Source organism: Nesoenas mayeri (genome assembly GCF_963082525.1).
Source record: "Nesoenas mayeri genome assembly, chromosome: 2".
In the NCBI taxonomy this organism is placed as follows: domain Eukaryota; kingdom Metazoa; phylum Chordata; class Aves; order Columbiformes; family Columbidae; genus Nesoenas; species Nesoenas mayeri.
Genome location: NC_137543.1, coordinates 134,911,942 through 134,928,074, shown reverse-complemented (window position 1 = coordinate 134,928,074; position 16,133 = coordinate 134,911,942). Strand labels below are relative to the sequence as shown.

Here is a 16,133-nt window from a genome sequence, read left to right as displayed (position 1 = left end):
CTAGAAAATGGCTCCTAAATCGCTGTATCTGTGATGGTGTCTTGACTCTACAATTACCTGAATTTTCTTCCCACAGAGGACTCCAGTATAACCAGGACGACAAGAGCAGACGTTGGGCAATACACACTTGCCTCCAAACAGACACTTCTGGTTGCACACAGCTAAAATCAGAGAGGCACATACATTGCTTTATTCATGAAAACAACCTGATGAAGGAAAAGTGGCTACTAGCTATATATTTATTCTGCCTGCTTATAAGAGCTGAGAACATGGTAGATATTTTCACAGGGAAACACCCTCAGAGTAAGAAGACTTCAAAGTCACATAGAACCAACAATGTTCTTATGCCCATTCCATCCCCCTTATGCTTTGATACAGATTTAACATGGGAACATGCTGAGGGCATGAATGAATCTGAGACAGGGACAGGAGTACAGGTGGTTTTTTTAAAACACCTACTATTTCAAGTTATTGCAATGGCCTCTCAGGGCTGTTGCAGCAGTGTATGGTGTTAGAGCAAGCCACCACATACTGCCATGGTCCCAGATGACCACTGTGTTCTGGAGGGCTTCAGAACGGCAGAGGCATCTCTACCGGTAGTTTATCCTGCCTTTGACACAGATTTGTGTCAAAATACCACCAAGGTGCAGGACTTCCAGGCACTATATATTGCTGAAGCAGTCTTAACTGTGCTGAAGCAAAAGGTTTACAGGTCACGTCATTCTTACGTGTTTGACACTGGATTCCTTCCCACTGCAGAGGACAATGACATGTACTCGGTCCAATGCACTCGCCACCATTCTTACATTCCTGAAGACAGATTGCTGCACAGACATCATCACAAAGTTTGGTTACATCCCAAGTGATTACTTGTACTTATTATTTACACTTCAGAGTGCGCACGAGAGGTTGAGTGCTTTCCATACACAACAGTCGCATCATATTCACTGAATATCCAAGATCAACAGGATATTAAAGAAGAGAAGCAACCAGAGGCAACATAAAGCCCTGCAGCCACAGCATGCATTGAGATGTTCTGATGCATCACAGATTGATAGAAAAGCCTGAAACACTGAATTGAGTCAGCACCAAAGCACCACTACACAGCTTTGTTTTTTCCCAACCTACCATTCTAAAACTCACACCTTAGTGAGAGGTCTTTTGTCTGTCATGCAATTTAACACACAGTGAATTCATGAACGTTAGATCCAGAGTTATTTTCTATGACTCATTTTTCTGCACATTCTTCCCTGCTTATTAAGCCATAATCTAAAACCCTATGATTTCTCATTGGTTAACTGACTATTTGACAATCAAATCTCTCTTCCACAGTGTCCAAGAATATCTCACCTCTGTCAATATCAGTAATACTTTTTTTTCAATAAAACTTTCCATCAATTACAGAAATTAATACTGGAAAAATTGTTTTTCCATCATGACATTATGGAGCTCATTGGCCATATTATTAATAATATCTAAGCCTTGGGTGAGTACTATGACAGACACTAATGCTTTATCTCTTGGATTTCTACCACCCATCCTCATGCTGATTTTCATGCATTTATCCATGCTGCTTCCTTTTATTTATGCCCCATCAATATCTTCATTAAGATACAATGTGACCCACAGCTGTGCTACCATCACAGTCCTATTCCTACCTTTCCTAAAGAGCTTGTGCCCATTGCATCTTCTATTCCAATCATTTTCCACTATGTGTCCACAGTTTTCCAATCTTTTGCTGTAGTTCTTTTTCTATTATAACATATCTGCTTTATGTCCTACAGCACAAATTTAAATTCTTTCACTTCACTGAGTCAGGTCTTCACAGTTTTATGTATTCAGAAATACAGATGCTTCTTATTTAGAGATGAATTAAGAAAGAAACAAATACTATTTGGAAGAATTTAAAAGAAATTTTGGTCTCATGATTTAGCCTAAGAACTGCATGGTGTTAGTTCTTCACCCTAAATTTTGCTGCCAAGTTCTGGAGCATTATTTTTTCAATGAGTGTATATTCTTGAGGTCTTTGGCACTAACTTGATACTACTTGTGTGGACATAGTTGTCCTTTAGACATATATTACTTTTAAGGTATGGTTGTCGTGTTAACTGAAAAATACTTACGTGTGTTACATCTTTTTCCTCTCCATCCTGAAGGACAAGAGCAAAGGTCAGGCCCTACACACCTTCCTCCATTCATGCACCTTGGCTCACAGACACCTTAAAATAAAAAACACTTGCTGTTTAAAACATTTAACTGATTACAGAATAATTTATCGGTTACTTTCAAATGCTGGAAAGATTTTAACATTGGCTTACCTTTTTCACATCTTCTGCCTGTGTACCCATCAGGACAAGCACAGACATTGTTTCTCATGCAGTGACCACCATTCTTACAAGGAGGGCTGCAGACAGCTAGAAAATATAAACAGGAGAAAAAGGCTGTAATTTGCATTTTGTTTCCCTTTGAGATATCCTTCTAAGAAACAAGAGTGAAACACTAAAATTCTGATAGCACACACACAGATATCAAGTCTGTCAGTAAAAATTATGTTAATGTGTATTGGTGCCTATGTCAATAGTAAATACAAAAATCAGATAAAAAGGGGTCAAGGTTGGCAACTGTATGTGAACATGAGTAACCAGACTATACAATGCAGACTATACAAACACTCCTCAAACGTTGAGTGGAAGATAAGGCACATTTACAGTCTTCCTTCTCCTTGCACATTAACTAATCAGGGAAAAAATCTAAAACATAATGTAATCTGTTTCATACCAGTATGTAAATTGACTGTGGATTTTGTGTCTGAAGATAACAATGTTTGCTCACAGATTTTCTCAGCAAAGGGGGGAGAGGGAAAAAATATTACCATTCTGACACTGGGCACCAAAGAATCCACGTGGACAGAGGCAAACATCTGGCTTAGTACAGGAGCCACCATTGCGACACACAGGGTCACACATCGCTGTAGAAACAGGGTCAGGAAGAGTAGGAAGCATGACAAACCACATGAAGTCTATAAAACAAGTGCTTCTGTTGCAAGGACAGGCATTAAACACCTAAGACAACTGCAAGGTAGCACCATTCACTTAAAGTCTACCCAGAATCTTGGGATCCATATTAGACCGTCTAGAGATGTTGTCAGCAGCAGAACTAACATGCAGATACAAGGGAATGCGGGGGCTCTATGGCAGTCAGCAGCCACCCTTCACTGGCGTTTGAGCCATCTGGTTCCAAATTTCAAGCTACAGGAGGTCCCATAGACGCTCTCCCAGAAACATGAAAGTTGCAAGAGTGTTACCTGTGCTGCATGTAGGTCCGTACCACCCAGGTTTACATTGGCAGATGTCTGGAGTAAGACATTCACCACCATTTTCACAGTGTCTGTTGCAAACCACTACCATACAAGAAGTCGGGCAAAAACAAAGGGAGAAAGAAATATGTTAAAAATTATGCTTGATTTGTTTTTCAGTTCTTTCCCAAATATTAACACTGGAAATAACATACAACTTGCTTAGTTGAAGATAAATTGCTGAATAAACTAATCCAATCTCAAAGCTGTAAAAAGCCAGCACCAGACTATGAAGGTAAATAAAACTTCTTTCCATGTAATTATCCACGGGCTGGTTATATTCAGTGTTTAAAGAACTAGAAAATTTGATGGACTCAAAAAAATTTCACTCAAGTGTCCTTCATCACTTCAGCAAGTGCAGCTGCATGCACAGCATCAGGAGACAAACAAGCAAAGACATTAAAATGTCATAGCTGTGGAAAAACATTAATCACTTCTTCAGGACAACATCTCATTCTCTTTAGTATTGCTTAACAAAGAGCAGCATTTTTTTTTGTGTCACAATTGAAGCTAGAACAAGAAAAACTGAGAAGGAAGAGTCCAGGAGTTTGAGGAGGAGACTAACAAAGGACTTCTTCAGTTCGGGGTGAATACAGTGGCACGTTCAAGTGAATGACATATCAACAGCACGTCTACATTTGGACCGTCTGAATGATAGAAATTACCAGTATGAAATCTGCCCAAAATTTCAAGTTGCCAAATTGTGGCACGTAGAATTTGATATGTAAAAGAGAATTTATGTGAGACTAACTAATTCCAATTTTTCAGCTGCGATCACAGCAAATTTGCAAATTTGCATGCCAGATGACAAAAAAAAAAAAATAATCCCATAATATGATTCTGAATGCAGTTTTCCTGTATCCCAGCTTTTCTGGCCCATCATTCACTGACACCAACTTCTGAATGTACCTCAGCACCTAGACATTTTAAGATGATAGAAGTTAAAAAGCTGGAAGTACATATTAAACATCCATGTTTGTTCTGAAGGTAGTATCACGCGCAATGTGGTCAATGTTTCCATGTCCATGAATCATAAATAATAAACTATTTGCAATTTCTATGGTACCGTATATTTTCAAAGGTACATGCCAACACTATCTAACTGATGTTCAAAAAGCTCAAGTATTGGCGCCTTCAAAGAGGCACAGTTATTATGTCATTTGCTAGCATCAGACAGAGTGCATCAAAAATTTAAACCATAATTTCCTTTCTTGCTCCTGAAGAACAGGAGAAATGATCTATATTCTTCTGTCATGTTTTTTCGCTTACTTGTGTCACATCTTGGTCCCACAAAACCATATGAGCAGGTGCAGAGATTTCTGGCCAAGCATGTCCCTCCATTTTGACAGGGTGGATTACAATGTGCTGCAGATACAGAATTATGTTGTTCAAGAAATCACCTCTAAAAAGATGCATGGTTAAGTAATGCTTTAGAAATGTTAATAAGGGAAATGTTAATAATTGACAGTGAGCAAAGAACTGGAAATAAAATAAGGAGATGTATGCAATGCCTTTTTACAAGAATAAGTAACAAGAAGAACGTAATTCCAACAGAGTACACAGAGTCCCAACAGAGGTGGCCACCTGAAGAAATCTGAGACAGTTTCCAAACAAGACTTCACACTCTCTGGGAGTGTTTAACTTAGTGGTATCTACATTCACTGCTGAACTCCTCCACTTACTGTGAAAGCTAGATTTAGGAATATCTGATCACAAGCACCATTTGCAGGAGATATATATATATATATGTATATATAGATATATATATATATGTATATATTAAAAAAAAAAGTAGGGTATATACCAACATGTAGCTCAAAGAGATCTGTTAATCCATAAGTAAAATGAACATACCTCTTTGCTGTCAGAATGAACAGTCATGGAAGTTATTCTATTTACAGCATCACTGGGGTATTTATGGATTCAAAAGTTAAAAATATTCTATTTACCTTCCTCACAAGTAGAGCCACTGTAACCTGGTAGACATTCACAGACATTGGGCTTAATGCACTTCCCATGGTTTTTGCAATCAGGTCTGCATAGTGCTGTGCAAAAAAATCAACAATGATCTTCAAATCATTAATCTGTGGATATGAGTTACCACAGGCTAAATCAAAATGCCATACTCACCAGCCTGACAGTTATAACCAGCATAACCAGGCTTGCATCTGCAAATATTGGGTGCCACACACTCCATATTTTTGCCACATGTTTGTCTACATCTTGCTGAAAGGCAATCAAGAAAGCAAAGAAAGAAATAAGCAAAATGAAGGTGGCATTTCAGCACAACTGTGTCTTACCAAACATCATAAACCAGATCACACAAAATCCATTAGGTCCCTGCCCGTAACTGGGGAGCCTGAGACACATCAAAAAAATATTTTTAAGTGCATCCATGCAACTAAAAGCCTGCAGGCTACGCCAATATTAATAATGAAAATTAGAAAATTTGATACTCTATGCATTTCATTGATTACACAATGTACTTTCAAGTTATAAAGATGTCGTAAGATTCCTTTCTGCAAAGCACTTAGTGCAGTTATTTGTAATACCTCTGCAAGTGAAGCCATCTCCGTAATAACCATAAGGACAACGACCGCACTTGACGCTTCCGTCCTGACTTGGTTCACAAGGTACGCCAGGAAAACAGGGTAAATCGCTGCAGGTTACTGCTCCAGGAATCACTGCTTCACTCAGTTCTTCAGGAGGCATTTTTGGTGCGACAGTGACTTCAACACGGACAAAAGGCAAAGGACTCGCTTTATGCTTGACTGATAGGTGCTGAACTCTCTGAGTATTATTTCCACCTCTGAACACTTTGCTTGGCAAAGAAAGCCCTTTGTTTGTATTTGTTCTGCTGCTACAAGTCTTCCTGCTGGGCTCTAAGTAGCTGTAGGCCTCAACTTGTGCCTTTGCTTTCTTCTCGGGTGGCACAGCATGGCTCCTTGAAGATGCAGTCACCGCAGCACGTACTGAAGAACTCTCTTCAGTGTTAGGAAGCTGACCACTGATGGTGCTGAGAGCATGAGCAGTGTTTCCAGGAACAGGTTGTACAGAAGCACTTCTCTGAGAATTAAGTGACTTCCAAGCAGTGATTATTTTTGCTGTGGAGGCTGGTGGAGTGCTGCTACTGACCATTTCTGTAGAAATAAATCTCCCAGGGACATCTGTAGAACCGGGAATATAACCTGAGATGCTAAAAACCTTCTCAAAGGATGAATGTTGAAAATCTACAAAATGTTAGAAAGAAAGGGGGAAAAAGTATGCGACTATTAGAGACTATTTTTTTCCTTCTGAAGGTGGGTAATATCTTCTGAAGAGAAAAAATGTACAGCCCATTCATTCTGTGCTTCAGGAAGTCCCTCCACGTGCTACATCAGAATGCACATATGCAGTAGAACCTAAGTCCTAACTAGCAGAACTGGAGGAGATTAAGGTATTCTGGCTATGTCCTTTCCCACCCTCACCATGGCCTTTTCATGGCTGGAAGATAAGGAGAAAGCACCATATTTATGAGGCAGACAGCAGATTTTTCCCCTACTGTGTCAATAAACAGCTTCACTGTCAGAGCAAGTTCCCAGCTCTGTATACTGCTTCCAACTAGGTAAATGAAACAGTTTAAATAAAAGATACTGCTTATGGTTCACCAGTGTGTCTAAGTGCTAGTAATAAGCCTAGAGTCTACAAGCAGATATTTAATCAAAAATATATACATGCTTATACTTACTGATACACCATGTACAGTATTTTAGGTGAGTAATTCACCACCTTGTAGCAAAAGTATTACCATGTTTTAGTCTCCAAACTTTTTCATCAGCTTTCTTAAAGTTTCTGCATGAGTTTTATTAGTAGGATATTTCATGTGTTTTATAAACAGAGACTGACTCAGTCTCCTGATTGAAAGGAGCACAAAGTGAATGAAACGTTCATAATATTCTGCCCAGGAAAAGCTGGTGGTCTGGTGGGTTGTGGGAAGGAGTACGGCACTGTTATCTCAGAATGGCAGAATGCTGTATACGTGCTTTTAGCATTACGGGGCAGAGGTGGAATGAAACTGGAGGACATTACCAAACCTAACTTAAGCTCTGTCACTAACCCCATTTAGAATGGTGCTAGAAAATGGTCTTCAAAAGGTTAAACTTTCCTGAATCTTATTACAGAGTGCTGTCTCCAACTGCTCAAAAGCAAACCGTTTTGCAGCAATGAAGAATCATCCAGCACTGGCAGCGAAGCGAGAGAGTTTTCCTTCTGCCCCACTAACAATTCAGAGATAAAGGGAAAAGACACAAGAGAATTTCCTGCAAAAAAACCCACCAGGCACAGGGTTGGAAATGCCAAAAAACGGTGTGTACAGAGTTTCAGAATTCAAATGTTCACTTGCCATATCCTTCACCTTTGCTTTGAGTTAAAGTAGGAAAATGGCATTCAACTTAATGCCATAAACTTTTGCTTATCTCATATAACAGATGTCCCTATCCCCATGTTACCTATTTCATGTCAGTGGTTAATCACAAAAACAAAAGGCAACAATAAGAAAGTCATATATCACACTGTCAATAAAATTACTTGACTGACCTAAGGGATTTGTTGATACTGACATTTCAGGCTCATTTTTCAGATCAGAATACAGCCTCAGTAATTAATTTAATTGAGTCAAACTGAAAAATTCAAGTGAATAACATAAAACTGACTAGAACCTTTATTTGCCAGCTATATCCTTATCAATATGTTAATCAGAAATTCCATTTTCTTCAGGAAAAAAAATCACCTTTATTCCCTCCAGTTTCTCCTGTGGTATCCTTTCTTTCAACATTGGCATCTTCAAAACTTTCTAAACACAAGACACAAAGGTACATTAGTAGTTACTTTTGCTTCAACTGCAAATAAATTACAGAGTTAAAGTTTTAGTACATAAAAATAACTCAAAGGGTAAAAAATGTTTCTTAAAAGTTTTCAATAGAGTATTTTAAAAATACGAGTTATTCAGTAATTGCATTGTAAATAAATAATTGGACATCTTATGTGGCAAGTGCCTTGATCTGGGTCAAGATTTCCACGTTAAGCAATGTAATAGAAAAATATTTTGTCAATAACTGCTCATATTATGAAAATAATGCAGAAAAAATTACTTTTCATTGTATTCTACTCTGATATAAAAGAACTGGGGTAGTTTGTATCTGTTTTTTCTAGACACCTGAAAAAGTGTTTTACAACTATATGACCCAGTGCAGTTTGATGTCACCAACTGAGATTCTATCTCAGTCATCAACAGTCAGAGCCACAGTCCTGTTTTGCCAACTACGGAAAAGAGTGCTAAGTTACTGTTAGAAACATAAAGTGCAATTTTATCTGAATGAAAAGATAATAGCATTCTTCTGAAAAACAAATAATTTTACCATAACATGACTTCCCATCTCCCTGTAGATTACTTGGGCATGGACCACAATAGTATGAACCGAAAGTATTGAAGCAAAATACTCCAGGGAAGCAAGGACTGGATACACATTCGTCTACATCATCTTGACAGTTTTTCCCTGCATTGAAATGCAGAATTTTTTTTAATATTGTGTCACTAGACTTTGATAGCATGTTTATAAAAGATAAAAATGGAATGTATGCAGCTACTGAAATACAAAAAGGGCATCTATCAAGTGCAACAAAGTATTTCAGTACATCTAATAAGTACAGCTGACTTTTGCTATTCATGTGTTTTCATCTTACATCAAGTATCTTGCTTGTTGCAGAGTATGGAGAAGATGGGCTGTGGAGACTACGTGTTTATTTGTAGGCATAGGAGGAATCACACCACAACCAAACTCATCACTTCCAAGTTTCACCATGTTGCTGAGTTTACCTCTGCAAACAATGGAAATTTGCTTTCATAATATAAACATCTATTCTATTCATGCAATACAAATCATGAAGTACATCACATAATTTTATCACAAGATCATAAAATTTCTTCATACTCAACAGTAAGCTATTTACAACAAAAAATTTTAAAAATATGTAGACATAAAATTAAAAACACTTGTTTATCAATAGACATGACAAATATGTGTCGATAAAGTAGCAATTTACCTTGAAGTTCAGGTGGACATTCACAGTAATAGCTGTTTATTCCATCCACACATCTGCCAATACCACACTGGTTAAGTTTACAGTCATCAGTATTCACTTGACAGAGATCACCTTCAAATCCAGCCACACACACACAAAGATATCTTCCATTTCCAGGTGGGAAATTAATGTTTGTCACACATGAGCCATTATTTAGGCAATCACACGATTTTACACTGACCTACAAGACATGCCAAATAAGATGTTTTTTTCTTTTTTTAAATGAATTAGCAATTAGTTTTGTAATTAAATATCTTAAACATCTTAATTGTATGTGTCATTTTACTGTAATATTCATTACCTCTATTTCTACCTTAGTCTTTGCATTGCAGTCATCTGTCAAAGAAAATGTTAATTTATGGGGATTCATTGACACAGCTTTCCACAAAAGTAGACCTGATGGGGAAAGACTGGCACCTTCTGGACCAGAATCCAAAGTGAAATGAATAGCAGAGCCCTCTGGATCTGAAGCCAAAAACTGATACACTAAATCTTCTCCATAAAAAGTCTGTAGCATACCCTGAAAAGTTTCAAGCACTGGAGGCTGGTTGTCTGTAACAAAGGAGATATTTTCTCTTTTAAGCAAAAGTTGCAACATATGGATAAAAATTTAAAAGGAGCATATATTTCTACTATGGAAGTCACATGTAATTATTTCTCTTAAAGTCTGATGTCATTTGAATGGCACAGGAAAAACACACTGTAACTGTAACAACGTAACCAAGGCATTATTTATACTACCCAAAACCTTGTAACGATGCATTGCATCTATAGATAGAAAGAACTCAGAATTTATTGAATTTAAACACTATATTTTAACTACACAGAGAGAATTTGCAGATCGAAGTATAGAAAGCCAAAAAATTCAGAGGTGATTGCTGTTTCCTTCGAGAAATGAACAGATATTGAGGAGCAATACTTGAGAATGAGCTGCAGTGACTATCTTGGCAAAACTGTGCATGAGGTGATTGAAGAAGTCATTCACTCACTGTTCCTCAGAAGGATTTCAACCACACAACAACCTACTGGTAAGATACTTAGATGCCTGCACTGTTGAGCTATAACCAATCTGGCATGAGTAACTAGATTTCTAGAGGCATCAGGTGAAAACAAACAAACAAAAACAACCCCAGCACCAGGAGAATTTCTGTGAATGAGAGAAGCAGAAGCCCCGAGGAGAGCATAGGTTTTGAAGCTGGGACATAGGAAGGTGATTGAAATTGCTAAATTTTGGGTTTCAGTGATCACTTCAAGCAGGAACCCCAGCACTGTGGCAGAAACCATGGAGGGAAAAGAAGCGGTAATCCATGTCCCACCAGTTCAATTCTCACACCCTGTTCCTAATGTCATCCAATCTTGAAAAGAGGTTGTTCCTTGTTTTGGGGAATTGCCTCTGGTTTACTCGTTTCTGACTTTGACAATATGGAATTCTGGTTCATGGCTGTAATATGGAAGGAAATCCCTTGACTTCCTGACTGCTGGATGAGTTTCGTTTCATTAATTTTTCATTCTTTCAGAACAGGTATAGCTACCTTGGCTTTTGGTACAAGTTTGAACTAGGAAAAGATTCAGCAAGACAGGCAGCAAAGTCCCACTCATGCAGGACTCTTCCCAATCCTGACTGAGTCTTGCTGGCACGTTCACCCATGAAAACACCGACAGAACTCTTGTATTTGAGATGTTACAGACTTGGGTTGATGGAGGAGGCTGGATGGCTACTAACAAAGCCCCAAGAGACATCCCATTTGGCGAAGGGACCAATGTGATTTGTATATCCGAAGGCCAAGATCTGAGCCAGAAGAGCTAAAACTTCTAAGCTAGAACTTTGTACTATGGAGAAGGAAGAATCTAGATTGTGGTCTTCTTTCCATAGTGAGGTTCCTAACTGGACTAAGACAGCCTTGGCTATACTTTCAAGTATCTATGCCATCAATGTGAATTATGTCCAAATATTAAGTGGTTAATAAATAAGACATGCATTTAAGTCAGTTTCCTCTGTTCTTCTTAGAATCTGAGTCCTTTGCTGGAAAATATCTTTTATACATAAATGTTGAAGACAAACATTGTGGATGTAGCTGTGCCAAATATCAAAAGACTGCAAAGTGCTAACTAGGCTGAAAGTGGTTAATTTTCATTAGTTATTTGTGATGTCTACAGGGTGCAGGGAAGCCTTACTTTTACATTTATGTTCAGAAAACAAAATATCATTTTCAGAAATTAGGAGGAATGTCAAATGAAAAACAAGATCAAATTACAAGCTGAAGTAGTGGGTACTGAGCTTTAAATGAAACACTTAAATAGTTAAACTTAAAACTTCACTATTTCCATACATTTAAAAAAAAATAGTAGATTTTCAACTTCTTGCTATTAAAAAAAAAACAAAACCACCTCTTTAGAACTTACTTTCAACAACTGACCATGTTAACTTTGATATGTCAGGTCTGCAGAGTAAGCAAGGACTGGTTGGATTTGTGTCACCTTCACCGTAACAGAGTCCATCTATGTTGCACGTTTTCTCCTTTTAGAGAAATGACAATGCGATTGTTTAATTTTTGGTTACCAAACAGTAAATCTGGACGAATTTGTAAAGCATAAAATAAAATCCAGTCTATTAATCCCTACCACTAAGCAACTTAAGTTGTTTTTAAACCTAAACAATTAACAGCATATTTGGTTTTATTTGGTAATTACACAAAGTGCTTTTCTTTTTCTCTTTTTTTTTTTTTTTTCCCCTTCAAAATTGCCTCATTCCAGCTTCTCTTTCTGTGCTTATCATTTCTATGCATGGAAAATCCCTGTTGGAAATGAGAACAGGGTATGTTCTGCTGATTTTTCTAGATTTTTCTTCTGCTTGAAAAAAATACATGTTGTCATAATAAACGTAGAGAGTAATTAAATATTTACCTTTAACGTACATAAACCAGACTCCTGTGGTTCACACATCTGACAGGCTCCATCATATAATATCAGTGTTTTAGAGTTGCTATAAGTGAATCCATCATTAGAAATCTGCAAGACGTATAGTAAAAATGGATTAATCCATACAGATATCAATGTAACACCAATGTGGACTGCTAGCATAATATTCAATTTCCTGGTAGACACCTACATTTAGCCGTTTAAACCCTTACAATAGCCAGCAGAAATCTAATCAATTCTGTTAATAAGACTAAACAGATATTTGACCAACCACATGTATGTGTCTACTTTAGGGTAAACTGAATACTGTCTAGGCTCTATTGACCTTATTGATTCAATCTGCATGAGATCTCAGGTATCTGCTTCACACAGAGATTCACATGTTGAGACCAGGCTTAACTCAATTTTCCCATAAATGTGTCTAATGTCATTTGAAATGCTTTTGGGTAACTACCTGACCTTTAACTTCTACTCTTGAAGAATATGTGTCTCTGTAGGTCATGTATATCTATCAGTCCCTTTTCAAGAGAGCACTCTCAAATGGCACTCAACACTTAAGATTAGGTGAAGAAACTGAAACCCCAAGTTAAGCAAGCTGAGTTCCACCCTTACTACCCTATTTCACCAAAAATAAGACAGGGTCTTATATTAATTTTTGTTCCAAAACCTATTACCTTTTTACATGTACAGATGCCTAGACACTATTTAAATTGACTTTTTAAATGAACTCTAATAGGGGCTTATTTTTGGAGTAGGGCTTATATTTTGAGCATCCTCAAAAATACTGAAAAATCATGTTATGACTTATTTTCAGGGTAGGTCTTCTTTTCAGGGAAAGAGAGTACCACTAGATAGGATATCTATGTAATATATTTTCATCTTATCAGGAATACTTGTAAATGAATATTTTAAATTTCTGCGAGTACCTTTATTTGCCACCTGGCAATGGGTTTATCATCAACCAGATCCATGACATCAGACTGCTGGTCATCATTTGGTAACTGGCAGCTGACAGTCCTGGCATTTTGGAAGGCAGCTGGCATACTCAGAGCTTCTCCAGGAATCCATTGGCTATCCCTATACTAAATGTTAAGGGAGAGAATCTGTTTTTCAGTTAAATGCATTATGAAAATATTTTGATGAGGAAAAAAAAACAAACAACAAAACCAAAGCAACGGATATATTGCACAGTCTTTGAACACAACTGTCTCTGGACTAGAATGCAGTGAGAAATATTGAATGCCATTATTTGCACACAGAGATATCTACCTGAGCCTTTAACTGTGGAAGCAAAGGCAGAGAAGTCTTTCCTGCCCCATGGTGCTTTGGCACTGCACTGCCAAGGATGAACAGTTCTTCCAGCTGGAGAGTAATGGGAAGGTTAAGCAGTGGGTGATCCTCTGCCAGCACTGATCTAATGTATCAGTATATCTATTCCCCTCCATCTCTGCTGCCAGAAGAGGATAAGCTTTAGTCAAAGGAACAGATAATGTTTTTGGCAGGGCGCAGGTATCATTCTGGGTGCTGGAGGATATTGGCAGTTTGCCATTAAACCCTTGCACAAGCCACTGGACAACACCATTAACCCTGTAAACTTTTGTTCTAAACTGCAGTGAGGACAAGTCATCCAAGGATCTACCTTCAGAGTTCAAGATGACAGAATAGTGATGATAATATTATTTGCCTAAAGTACTGGTGTGGAAGCAGGGACAAGCACACTGAAAATAAAGTTAGATAGAAGTAAGAATCCCGACATAACAAGAGAACAGCAAGGTCAAAATAATTTTGAGCCTGACTAGGTTATACTGAGCTGGCACATTTTTTCAGTTACTGGAGCCAACTGAGACATTTATTCAATCCTAATCCTGACATGGGAAGTCTTCTGCTGATAAGGCCTTGCATTTTCTTATTTTTTTTTTTCTTTACAAACAGAAAAAAAAAAGCTTTTGCTGAGAATACATATGGGCTATTTGTTTTCCAACCAAACATTTTGTTTTTCTTTCACCCTACACTCAGTTAAGGAAATGACAGCAAAGGTGTGTAAAAATGTAACAACTAAACATTTCTAAATATGTAATTTTGAGACAATTAGTACCAGAACCTCTGAAATGTGATGCAGAAACCTTTTGTTATTAGCTGGAGGCAAGTTCAGACAGATTTTTTTCAGAAATACATTAATCTTTCAAAAAACAATTAAAAAAAATCTTCAGATTTACTAGCACTCTAGCTTATTATGTTCATAGAAAAACTTACCTCTGCAGTTCAACACAACTAAGAAGAAACTAAAACCGTATTTTAGTTTTGGAGAGCATAAACACACTCTCATCCTTTACAAAAATCTCAGTAAATTCTGCATCTGGATAATCACAGGTTCCTTGGCCATGTCCTACCCAAACCTGTACTAAGGGATGTGCAGTAGTCCTGCCTCTGTGAGGTACTTCAATACAGAATTCTCTGCATCACCTCTTTCAGCATCATGCACAAGACCTATGTCCTTCCTAACATGGTAGGACAGCCCATGGACAATGGATCTGATTTATTCTTTCAAGAGTGAAAACACAAAAAATAAGAAATTCAGTATGTATTAGCTCTAAATTCTGCCAACACACCTCTTCTTTGAAATTTTGATCATTTACGTTTAATCGCAAAATATATGGAGTCCTATACTCTTGCAAGTCCATTGACATTAGCATAAAGGCACTATAGCTCCATCTTGAAAATTGAAAAATCAAAACTAAAACTTAAACAAAAAAAAAAGAAAAAAAAAGGAAAAAATCCTTTCTTTTGCATTTTTGAGGAAAGAATTCTAAGCTTCCTCCTTAACTGCAGGTAACTGTAGTGGTGTTCCTTTTCTAACAAATAGAAAATTTTTTGTAGTTAGGAGCCAAATATACTACAATAAAGAACGTTCTAGCAGAATATCTTGCCATGAGTTGAAACTGAGACATTTCAAACTGTGATAAGTGAATTCCCAATGACTGTCTCACTGTGAGCCTTGTCCAAAAGTCTTATAACCTAATGGAGTGTAAACTTACTCTCCACTTTATAATTTCAAGCCAACTTGCAGATAAGTGGATACATGTGTTTTAAGAAAAATCTATAGCCAACATGGCTTAATTTGTCAAAATAATTTTAGCATCTGCTGGAACTAACTAAGGAAAACTATTTTGTCTCAGGAACAAAAGTTTCCCATTGAATGGTTCCCCTTTCACCATTTCCCCCCCAGCCTCTCTACCATCACATCAGTGAAACCCAATTTTACATGGAAGCTTTTTGTATTCTAGTGTCTAACAAGACATAAAACCTTGTAATTGTAGATAATTTGTTCCAGGCTAACACTTGTAAAATGCTTGTAAATTTGCCTTGAGCAAATTCTAGGTCTGAGGAACAACAGTCTCTCTACACAGATTCCTCTTAGTTTACAGTGCAACATTTTTAATCTCCTGTTCAAATCGGGTATGGCGCTGACACATATCATTAAATAGCTGTGGTATTCTACCCCAGGGAAATAGACAACACATGAAAAATGCCTTTCTCTTTTTGTAGCAGATTTATTATGTTTATAAAAGGGCTATTTTGAGCATTAGATTTGAGACAGGAATCTAGTAATGCCTTTAACCTAACTTCTTTGAAGTACCTTCTTCAAAGAAGTGATACTTCAGTTCCTCTCCTTAAGCACTTCAGAAAAACGAACCACAATGTACTGGTTGCTACTAGCAGGGCTGCCCTCGCCCTTTTC

General features: G+C 37.5%; 1 protein-coding gene across 1 annotated transcript in view; it reads right to left on the bottom strand.

Annotated features, from left to right (window-relative positions):
- The window catches only part of VWDE (von Willebrand factor D and EGF domains), a gene marked incomplete at both ends in the record, with an annotated part of 38,937 nt that continues 22,804 nt past the window's right edge, over positions 1-16,133 (bottom strand). Inside the window, 17 exons of the mRNA XM_080364207.1 lie at positions 1-161; positions 729-824; positions 2,124-2,219; positions 2,319-2,414; positions 2,873-2,968; positions 3,305-3,400; positions 4,625-4,720; positions 5,305-5,400; positions 5,486-5,581; positions 5,908-6,585; positions 8,124-8,186; positions 8,752-8,889; positions 9,437-9,656; positions 9,777-10,027; positions 11,879-11,993; positions 12,380-12,484; positions 13,321-13,476. Of these exons, the coding sequence (XP_080220333.1) occupies positions 1-161; positions 729-824; positions 2,124-2,219; positions 2,319-2,414; positions 2,873-2,968; positions 3,305-3,400; positions 4,625-4,720; positions 5,305-5,400; positions 5,486-5,581; positions 5,908-6,585; positions 8,124-8,186; positions 8,752-8,889; positions 9,437-9,656; positions 9,777-10,027; positions 11,879-11,993; positions 12,380-12,484; positions 13,321-13,476 (2,655 nt within the window). The remainder of the gene's footprint in view (positions 162-728; positions 825-2,123; positions 2,220-2,318; positions 2,415-2,872; positions 2,969-3,304; positions 3,401-4,624; positions 4,721-5,304; positions 5,401-5,485; positions 5,582-5,907; positions 6,586-8,123; positions 8,187-8,751; positions 8,890-9,436; positions 9,657-9,776; positions 10,028-11,878; positions 11,994-12,379; positions 12,485-13,320; positions 13,477-16,133) is intronic.